The 11,251-nt window shown below is 35.5% G+C and overlaps 1 protein-coding gene across 1 annotated transcript in view; it reads left to right on the forward strand.

The window, feature by feature from the left end:
* Positions 1–11,251, forward strand: part of LOC117319491 (serine/threonine-protein kinase N2-like) — a 37,712-nt gene that overhangs the window by 20,215 nt on the left and 6,246 nt on the right. Inside the window, exons 8-20 of the mRNA XM_033874287.1 lie at positions 197–306; positions 1,604–1,747; positions 1,979–2,054; positions 4,112–4,252; positions 4,514–4,689; positions 5,078–5,292; positions 5,563–5,635; positions 5,949–6,128; positions 7,372–7,523; positions 8,333–8,552; positions 8,682–8,789; positions 9,073–9,153; positions 9,340–9,399. Of these exons, the coding sequence (XP_033730178.1) occupies positions 197–306; positions 1,604–1,747; positions 1,979–2,054; positions 4,112–4,252; positions 4,514–4,689; positions 5,078–5,292; positions 5,563–5,635; positions 5,949–6,128; positions 7,372–7,523; positions 8,333–8,552; positions 8,682–8,789; positions 9,073–9,153; positions 9,340–9,399 (1,736 nt within the window). The remainder of the gene's footprint in view (positions 1–196; positions 307–1,603; positions 1,748–1,978; positions 2,055–4,111; positions 4,253–4,513; positions 4,690–5,077; positions 5,293–5,562; positions 5,636–5,948; positions 6,129–7,371; positions 7,524–8,332; positions 8,553–8,681; positions 8,790–9,072; positions 9,154–9,339; positions 9,400–11,251) is intronic.

Raw genomic sequence — 11,251 nt, forward strand, 5'->3', positions numbered from 1 at the left:
GTCTTGTAATGTCACCATAAAATTATTAAATCCTTGTTAAGCAAAAAGCTTCAGATTGACTGAAATTTCAAAAATCTTCTCGAGACCGACATGTGTTAGAATCAAATACTAGATGGAAGGGTTGTAAAGGTGCTCTACCAAAACTTAACTGAAATATGTTATTTATGAATAATTGGTATAATTATTGTGTGTTTAGATGAAGTGATGGCAGTGCTCAAATTAGATAATGTCCAGGTAGGCCAGACAGCCTGGAAGTCCTGTAGTCAACAGTGCTGGGACCACCGCACCAGTATAGACTTGGACAGGGTAAGTTTGTCCATAGACCTTTAGCCTTACACAGGCAGAGTTTGTCCATAGACCTATAGACTTACACAGGCAGAGTTTGTCCATAGACCTGTAAATTTACTATAGACAGGTGGAGTTTGTCCATAGACCTGTAAACTTACTATAGACAGGTGGAGTTTGTCCATAGACCAGTAAACTTACTAAAGACAGGTGGAGTTTGTCCATTGACCTGTAAACTTACTATAGATTGGCAGAGTTTGTCCATAGACCTGTAAACTTACTATAGACTGGCAGAGTTTGTCCATAGACCTGTAAACTTACTATAGACAGGCAGAGTTTGAACATAGACCTTAAACTTACTATAGACAGGTGGAGTTTGTCCATAGACCTGTAAACTTACTATAGACAGGCAGAGTTTGTCCATAGACCTGTAAACTTACTATAGACAGGCAGAGTTTGTCCATAGACCTGTAAACTTACTATAGACAGGTGGAGTTTGTCCATAGACCTGTAAACTTACTATAGACAGGCAGAGTTTGTCCATAGACCTGTAAACTTACTATAGACAGGTGGAGTTTGTTCATTTACCTGTAAACTTACTATAGACAGGCAGAGTTTGTCCATAGACCTGTAAACTTACTATAGACAGGTGGAGTTTGTCCATAGACCTGTAAACTTACTATAGACAGGCAGAGTTTGTCCATAGACCTGTAAACTTACTATAGACAGGCAGAGTTTGTCCATAGACCTGTAAACTTACTATAGACAGGCAGAGTTTGTCCATAGACCTGTAAACTTACTATAGACAGGTGGAGTTTGTTCATTTACCTGTAAACTTACTATAGACAGGCAGAGTTTGTCCATAGACCTGTAAACTTACTATAGACAGGTATAGTTTGTCCATAGACCTGTAAACTTACTATAGGCTGGTAGACTTTGTCCAAAGATCCTTACTGTGGCAACATTTCATTTCCTTTTATGCAAGGCTATTATATGTGTTCTTCTCTGTAAATATAGAGCTTTCCCTGTTCAGATTATGGCTAATCTTGTCTCAAAACAAGTGAATCCTCAGGAAGTATGCTTTAAGATTTAATATATCTTGATCTAATATAAATGTATAAACCTCTGCTGAATTATCAGTTTCAGCAGAGGTATGCTTTTTGCTGATCTGAATTTTGTATGGGATTTCTTATTGATATACGATAAGGCTACACAGAGATAATGTCCTATATGTTTTATTATTATGTCTCAAAATATATGTTTACTGTTAGCTGTACAAGAGGATTATTATGTGATATGATAACTTCTGTTTTTCCAGTCTAGAGAATTAGAAATTGTGATTTACTGGAAGGATTGGCGACAGATGTGTGCTGTAAAGTTTCTGCGTCTGGAAGATTTCCTCGATAACCAGCGACATGGCATGGCAATTCACTTGGAGCCTCAGGGAATACAATTTGCTGAGGCAAGTTAAATATTTCGAAATGTTTGTTGTCTTGTTGGCCCTGCTCAGTTTAGAGCAAAGAACCCTGGCTAGACTTAGAAAACTGTCATTTGCACTCTTCAGAAAACCTACAAAATATTGTAACTACTTTTGGGTCATATAAAAGTTAATTTCAGTGGTAATTGGTAGTATACCAGCTGATAATTAAGGTCCAGTTCAAATACACATTTATTCATGTTGCTTATTTTACAGATAACGTTTTTGAACCCATCATTATCCAGGAAACCTAAGCTACAAAGACAGAGAAAGATCTTTCCAAAACACAAAGGTGAGACTACTGACAAATCGAACAAGGTCTCGGGTCCAAATAGAGTAACGACACCAAGAATACTCTTCAGAAATATCTTTTATTGAATTGCGAATGCAAATTTGTTTAAATCAATGTCTGACCAATTCAGACTCAAAAACAATTTTCAAGATTGTTTCACTGTGTAATCTATTAAGTTTTCAGTAATAGTATACATGTATAAATATTTTTTCCCATATGTACCGGTATTTGATGGGTATATATGTTGATAAATGTGAAAAGATAAGGTCACAAAGTTTTGCACCTTTGTCAATATACTACATACTCAAGTGTTTGTACACTCCTTGCATCTTTTTGAAATGAATATGAAAATGACAGAGAGATCTAATTAGGATATTCACTTTTTTTTTCCAGATAATAATATGTTGAGCAAGTATATCAGTGTTACCTTGTATATTTTTCTGATGTATAATAACGTACTTATATCTTTGAGTCTACAGAAAAACTTAAAACATTTTTTTTCTGCCTGTTAAGGCTACACTCCCACTAACGAGTTTCTCCATTGTCATATTCTCAATTTTAATCATTATTGGAAAATTATTAATTCACAAATATTTTAATGAAATAAATCTAATCAGCAGCTACAGTGATATACAGAAAAAAGTAGTGAATCACATTTAGTCGGATCATTTAATTATCACCCTGTCACATACTGGAAATAACTGACTTTTGGAGGGATTCAACTTTGCTTGAAAATTTAGCTGAAATATTTTTATAGTAAAAATTATTTAAGTAGCCTCGGATTACATCTCATGTTCATCTCGTCAATCAGAAGTTTCAAAATTCATGTGAATTACAGTATTTGAGTTTCACAAAAAAAACTTCAGCCATTAAAATTTTTATTAAAGATATGTAACTATTTGAGGTATAAAGATATGTAACTATTTGAGGTATAAAGTCATTATTTTGTTGAAGTAGAAATTTTGTTCACTCATAATAATTTAATGGCAAACTCTTCAAATATTGATTGTTATTAGTATAACTTATATTTATAATGATCCCTATTTCTTATATAATATCTGGGTTACTTAAGTTATTAATGGAATTTTATTCCCTTAAAGGAAATAATTTCCACATGAATGAATCATCAGTAATAGATTACGTTAATCAGATTTCCATTTTGCTTGTAAGTATACTTTCCTCGCTGCTGCAGCGCAAATTGAAGCCAAAGACAAACGCCCTGGCTGCTCTGCAGACAGACATTACCTGCTTATATCCTAGAAATGTATTTATACAGTATAAAACCACAGAATAAAAGACACAGCATATAAATTTGAAACGCTTGCCTTATCACTAATGCAGTGATCTGTCCTACAAGTGTTAGGACTTAATGGTACCAGATAGTGAGGCCATGGACATGGCAGACCACAATATTTTGTTTACCAGGTATTCAATGTGGTGTGATCGTTGATTTTATTATTTCTCTCTCTGATTGAGATCTTCCTTGGTGTTTAGGGTGGAAGGGTAAAGGTATTTCTTTTGTATTCCTTCTGCTGATGGTCGCAATGTTTCATCAGTTATGGTTTTAGGCCTGAATACTGGATGTATACATCAGCTGTAAATAGACGCTCCTAGTAATGTCTGTTGTTATAGTGTATTGATATCCAGTCATCCCCGTGGTGTTGATGAACTAAAGAAGACAACCATTAACATTGTGAATTTTTAACTAATGAGATTTGTTTTAGTGTTTCTTTAATTTTTGTGACAGAAAAACTCATTGTATTGATTTTATTTTAATGTGTCTGAAATGAATTTTGTGAATTTCGACTAAAACCACATTAAAAAGGCACAAAGTCAACACAGTATTCTTGAGTTACTTTGAAGCAGAAATAATGAATCTGAATTCACAAAACTTTTTTTCTGTGGGTTTTTTACTCATCACTTGATATGCTGGTGTACTGAGTGAGAACTTGCATGTTATCATAAACAATATAGAAAGAACATTTGAACATGGTATTCATGAGATATCAAATGTGTTTGTTACCGTGAGAGATATATATTTGCTGTAAAATTTTCAGGGAAGAATTTCCCACGACCTGGTCAGATGAATATCAACGTAGCTACGTGGGGACGATTGATGAAGAGAGCTTTACCCATTCCAACCCAGTGTTCAGATAACTCAAATGTCCTCAGTCCTCAGGGGCCCATCGCTTCTCCAGGTATGTTTTGTCATATTCACATGAGTTCTTAGGCCTGTCATCTCTCGATTTAGCTTCATGTAATACTTTAGAGGAAGCTAAGCCTCAAACATGGACCAAGTAACAGAGGGTAGATATAGCTTGTCCTTATTTAGCTGCATCTTTGTTTTGTGTTACCATTCTCATTATAATGATCCCTGGTTTTATTTTATGTGAAACTCATGAAAAGAATAACATTGTACAGCCAGTTGAAATTCACATTTCAAATATATTACTTTCCAGGCATAGTTTCGGCGGATCGAGGACCACCTATTCATCAGATAAACTTTGAGCCACTCACCCCTGAAGAACGGCCCCCTAGAATACCGGAGAAATCTCCTTCCCCAGTGTCCCCCACTAGGGATGTCCCCACCCCACAGTATACAACACCCCCACAGCAGCAACAGAAAGATATCCAGGTAACATTTAGATAGCAGATAGTTAGTTTCATTTATTTCACCAATTTACATCCCATGTTTTTCAGCCCAGCTTAACGACGTTGATAAAAAATGGCCTTTTCTGGTCCATAAAGTGTGATATTGTCTTGGTAACTGCCATATGTGTTACAGCTATAAAACTTTTATCAATGATTTACCTAGAGTTGCTCTTCTGAACCCATGTTATAGATGCTGGATTTGGATTTTATTTCAAGGATAAAAATGGCATCGATGATGTAGTTGAAATGAATCCTTTTACACCTTTGAATGAAGCAATATGAACTACAAGGCTCAACACTGAGCATTCTGCAGTTGTATTTTTGTTTATCAGTCAATGATGGTGTTAATTTGATGGAGCTTTGTATTTCAGGAGGCTTTATCATCGTTTAATTTCCTTCCCGAAGATAACCCAGCCAATGTGATAAACCTGGATGGGGATACGATGGAATCAAACCAGCCCCAGCGGGTGCCCTCCAATCATAGCTCACAACCACCCCCTCCCCTTCCAGCCACCCCTCCACCCCCAGTATTGCAGGAAACACCCAAGAAATCTTCCATTAAAAAAGTACCTGAGCAAGAGCCTGAGTATGTGCTTAATCATTTATTATATAAGTGATTGTTGTTTACAATTTATAATGTATTTGTTATTATGTTCTTTACTATTTGTGGGTTACCCAGATTCATTTCTTATATGGAAAGAAAAACAACTTATTAGTAGATCTATGACGATTTTCTATGAAAAGTTTTCTGTAGTTTAGATATGGTAATCAGCCCCAGTAGAATTTCCTTTTTAGTTAAAGTCATTGGAATTTTATCATTACTTTTCTTTTGAAATCTTATATTGTCTGTTTGCAGCTTCTCCAATCAGTATTGTAGATTTGATGACTTCCGACCCATTAGTGTCCTAGGCAGGGGTCATTTTGGAAAGGTAAGGTCTCTTCAGTGATTCAGTTAAAGAAATGTTATATTAAACAGTTGAAAACAAATAATATATCCTGTCTGCATGATATCTGAATGTGTGTTCACTTCCTTATGCGACTTTATCAAGAGTATCAAGAGAAATTGCTGCCTCATAGTCATAATTTTCGCAAACATTTCTGAGTAAAGTTTTAATAGCCTGTACTCATTCTAAACATCCACCAATACCTCTACTTACAACTGTTACAGTATTGGAATCAACAGTTGTTTTGATCTGGGGACTTATAAAAAAATCTGCATCATGTTTCTACTTCCTTTTATAGGTGATATTAGCTGAATATAAACATTCAAATGAATACTTTGCTCTGAAAGCTTTAAAGAAAGGTGAAATCATGGCTCGTGATGAAGTGGAAAGTTTGATGTCAGAGAAACGTATTTTTGAAGTTATTAATTCCATGAGGCATCCTTTCCTGGTTAACTTATTTGCCTGCTTTCAAACTGAGGTAAGTTGTTTATAAAATGTTGTTTTCCATGAAATGGGGGGCATATAGTATAGATGCGATCCTCATCAATTTTTATACACCCGACGAAAGAGGGGACGTATTATGTTATCATGTTGGCGGGTGGGTGGGTGCAGGCACGCACATATGGTGTCCGGACCATAACTCCAGTACTACTTGACCCAGGCTCTCCATACTTGACACAAATATACATCTTGATGAGCCGGAGTGTTGCATACCAAAATCATGTCCCTTACCCCCACATTTGCAGAGTTATTCCCCTTTGATGATTTTACTTGTCCGGACCATAACTCCAATTCTGCCCGACCCAGGCTCTCCATACTTGACACAAATATACATCTTGATGAGCCAGAGTGTCGCATACCAAAATCATGCCCCTTACCCCTTATTTGTGGAGTTATTCCCCTTTGATGATTTTACTTGGGCACATATGGTGTTGAGCTCTCCATACTTAACACAAATATACATCTAGATGAGCCGGAGTGTCACATACCAAAATTATACCCCTTACCCCCTTATTAGCGGAGTTATTGCCCTTTGATGATTTTACTTATCCGGACCATAACTTCAATACTACCTGACCCAGGCTTTGTTTATTCAGTATATAAACATGTGAACTATTTTTTGTGATTTTGTATCTAAACCAAGGTTTCCCATATTTGCAACATACATACATCTCATCATTTTAAGTTGCCCTTCGGTTTCAACTACACACCATTATGTGTATCAATATCTCCTTCCAACTTTCCAACAATGATACTTCATTTTAAAGCATTACAACCTGTGAAACTACCCCCTTCCAAGTGTCAAATATTGCGGCGGACGTATGTTGTGGCCCTCCAACAGGCCCTTGTTGTTTTTGTTGAAGGGGGGGGGGGGGGGGGGGGGGGGTGGCCATTCTACATGAGTCTACCGATATAATATTATACCACCACCTTTTATCCACAGCAATTTTGGCGGTATCAATGGGCGTTGGTAGTAACAAAATTTGATGAAATAAAATGGAAAGGTAACATTCTGACTCCATAATTAATTCGGGTAAAATACATAGGAAAATCACATATTAAGCCACAGTTAGACTTTTTATAGACAAATGATTATAACGTATCGACAATATTGACAATTATTGTCACACAAATACTAAATTTGGCCCAAAAACATATATACAGTATGGATTGGCAGTACTCACTGATATGACATGATTACCCTTGTTTGTGATTTACAGGAACATGTGATATTTGTGATGGAGTACGCATGTGGTGGAGATCTCATGATGCATATCCACAGTGACGTTTTCTCTGAGCCTCGTACTGTCTTCTACGCTGGTTGTGTGGTCCTCGGACTGCAATACTTACATGAGCATAATATAGTGTACAGGTAAGAGAGAGAAAAGGTGTCTGAACATTTGATCAACAGAAGGCCAAACGAAAGTAATTGTCTATTTAACATTAATATTTTGAATGCAATTTAAGGGTAGATGATAGGTAAAAAACATGATGAAAAGATTGGAGCAAAAAAATAAAAATTTTACCAGTTGTTTTAAAAATTTTAAACAACATGAATAAGGTTGGCAGTAAAAATTTACGAATGAGGGGTAACATTGAACAAAAATGTTGGGGGATGCTGTGTTTTGCGACCATATATCTTGATTGTTCTGATGCAAATTGAGTTTGAGCCAGTAAAACAGATATTTGCATCAGTAAAATCAAGATATACAACAGTAAATTTCAAAACACCATAGGCTTATTAATCCCTACACTGATTAATTTCATCTAAAAGCAAAAGCACTGTAAATTGTGGTTGTTTGTGTTTTTCTGAAATCTTATTCACTCTGCCTATGATTTGTAATGCCAATATGTTAGTAAAAATTGGCATCTAGGCTTCACAACAAAAAGATAAATTGGATGTATATCAGTGTTTTCAGTGCTATGAATCAAATGCTGTATTACATATGAAATACTTAATGGTTTTTTTTTACCCTAGTTCAACACAACCATCCTTATTTTCAAAATAGCGAGCCAGCATTTGTTTTATTTCAACTTTACAACCACCAACATTAAAATTGTTTAGTCATTGAAACTATTTATAATCATTAAAACTGTTTATAGTTAACTTTATTATCATTAATACTGTTTATAGTAAACTGTTTATAGTCATTAAAACTGATATGATTTGCGGTGTTTCAGGGACTTGAAGCTAGACAACTTGTTGTTGGATCAGGAGGGATACCTGAAAATTGCCGACTTTGGCTTGTGTAAGGAGGGTATGGCATTCGGGGACAGAACAAGTACATTCTGTGGTACGCCAGAGTTCCTTGCCCCTGAGGTTCTCACTGAGACCTCGTACACACGCTCGGTCGATTGGTGGGGGCTTGGTGTCCTCATATTTGAAATGCTCGTAGGGGAGGTAAGTAAACAAAAAATAAGATCTCATAACAATACATTGATGTTTTCATTCATTTGTGATGATTTAATGTTAAAATCTTTTAATCAAATGTACAGTTGACTAAAGTTTATATTAACTTTATTTGAATAGTCCCCATTCCCAGGAGATGATGAAGAGGAGGTTTTTGATAGCATTGTCAATGAAGAAGTCCGCTACCCTAGATTCTTGTCAACAGAAGCCATTGCAATAATGAGACGGGTAAGTTTTGATTCTCATTCACAGAATACTGAGTGTAAGATGTCTCTGTGTTTGAACACTCAACAATGAAAATACTTTTGGGTGATGTTGATATTGATATTTTGTTTGGACATATAATGAATGTTGTGCATATGATAAAGTTTATGAACTTCATCAGTTTGTGCAAAATGTAGAAGGCAATGTTTTTAAACAAATTTCTTTGTTGGTATATTTGTATCTTGAATCTATGAAACAGTCTTAGTTTCTAATAAGGCATCCTTAATAATTGATGGAAACTTTATAGTTACTGAGGAGAAACCCGGACCGGAGATTAGGGTCTAGTGAACGAGATGCAGAGGATGTCAAGAAGCAGGCATTCTTTAGGGTGAGTACACTATTTCTATTGACAGTGTAATGTATTAACATTAAAGTTTAATATTTAATGTCATTCATGTATCTTCAGAAGGAAATTTTTGTAAAGAATAATTGATAATTACATTATAAAAGAAAATGAATTTGTAGGAATAGGAAGTAAATGTTGCTAGTGTAATTTTGTGTATTTCGTTAACAGAACCTAGTATGGGATGACCTGCTAATGAAGAAAGTGAGGCCACCATTTTGTCCTACTGTAGTAAGTATAGCAGAGGATCTCTAATCGAAGGTCATTTATAACCATCACTTGCTTACATAAAGACCACAATATTGTTTATGTCCCATGCAAGCTGTGTAGGTGCGACTGGCTGTATATCGGTGTCCTTGTCCCTGTGTGTGAGAATTGGATTCGAGTCATACGTAGCACAGAGATCTTAAACTTACCCTCCCAACACGTTATTCCCATTGTTAACAGCCAACTTCCATTCTTGTGGGTTAGTGAGAACTAGGTATTATTGAGAGTAGAGACCTTTCTTCTTTATAATACTTGTAAGCTGTAGTCAAGAATGCAAAACTGATTTCAGCTAATTTAGGCTCATACTTTAGCAAGCAATAATGTTGTTATGGAGCAACTTTATCAATCCTCCTGTTGGATGTTGATACTGCTGTCTAGCTGTGTGATCATACATTGATGCTACAAAACATAACGTGTAAGTATTTATGAAAGCTACTTCAAATATTTCAGTATGAGTACCAATGAAATTACTCAAATTTTCTTTATGGAAATCATCTTGTGTAGTAATCCCCGATTCCTCTGTCAAGAGTTTTTGGTTTCTGTGCTGCAGTTGTCTCCTGCAAGAATATGTGTCGGAGCATGCTATCTAATATTTAATACAAAGAAAATTATTTCATATTGAAATAAAATTTGCTGCCATCAACAAAATAAAATGGATGAAAGTTTATCAAAAGAGAAGGGTTCATATAACCTTGGAATAGAGATGTTTGATTTGTTAATTTTTAGTCTCGCAACTCAAGGCCTGTAAGTCTGGACCTAAAACACAAAGTTAAACCTGACAGCATTGTAAGTTCATCCGCATGGTGTGTCAAGTTTGTGGATACCCAAAAAGTATTTGAGTTATCTCCCTTGCTATGTTTGTGTTGAGAAATTCACTCTAATAACATAAGCTGAGCGCTGTAGGAATTTAATATCCTCATATATTCCCCTGGCAACATTAGAACGGATTTTAATTTCTGTGATGTTTATCGAGGTCAGGTCATACCTTGTGAATTGTTAGTGTGACTCCAGCTAGTTCTTATCCTCACTCATTCGCATGGCCCAGTGTATTGCAGATCTTCGTTGATGCATCAGATTGTTCTTTGTAGAAGTATGTTTGGATTTTTGAGAATGCAAGGTTCCATGAACCACCTCAGTTGTGTTGAGGGAACTATGGATGTTTCTTTTTAAACATTATGTATTCACTTCATGATATTAGCACAGAAACGTGTTCAATGAAATATTATGAATGGTTTAGATTTTATTTTAATTGTGTGTACAGAAAACATAAGTAGCTTAACACAATCTGTTCTTGAAAGTAATTGATGCAAAAAGTTCCTGATCAACATTCTTGTAATACATAGAATTAGGTGTTCTTTTACTGTTCACTTTTGTCAGACTTTGGTGATAACTCCATCAATAATTAAAAAATTAATTATATTTCACAAGTCACTTTGTCAGGTTATTCTTACAATTGGTAAAGTGAAACTGAAAAAAAATGCTTGTTTTTTCTCGTTCATTATCTTCTTTGACATGACTAGCCTTTGAGAGATTTTGTGATTAGATTTCACTAGGAAAACTTACCTGTACTGGACATGGCTTGTGGAATTCTCTGTGGATGGAGTAATCACTAAATGTAAAAATAGACGAGTGAAATAGATGGTAGTTAGGTTGTTTAGTTTTCCCCGAGTACAATTTGTGATTAACATACTGTTGTAGAAATAAGCATGGTATATAGTACTACCTCTCATTCTATAAAGTCATCGGACAATTAAACAGTTTAAGATTCAGGAAATCAAAGATACTCTTTGTCTTGACTATGATGCGAAATCTGATA

This window comes from Pecten maximus, chromosome 2 (genome assembly GCF_902652985.1).
Source record: "Pecten maximus chromosome 2, xPecMax1.1, whole genome shotgun sequence".
In the NCBI taxonomy this organism is placed as follows: domain Eukaryota; kingdom Metazoa; phylum Mollusca; class Bivalvia; order Pectinida; family Pectinidae; genus Pecten; species Pecten maximus.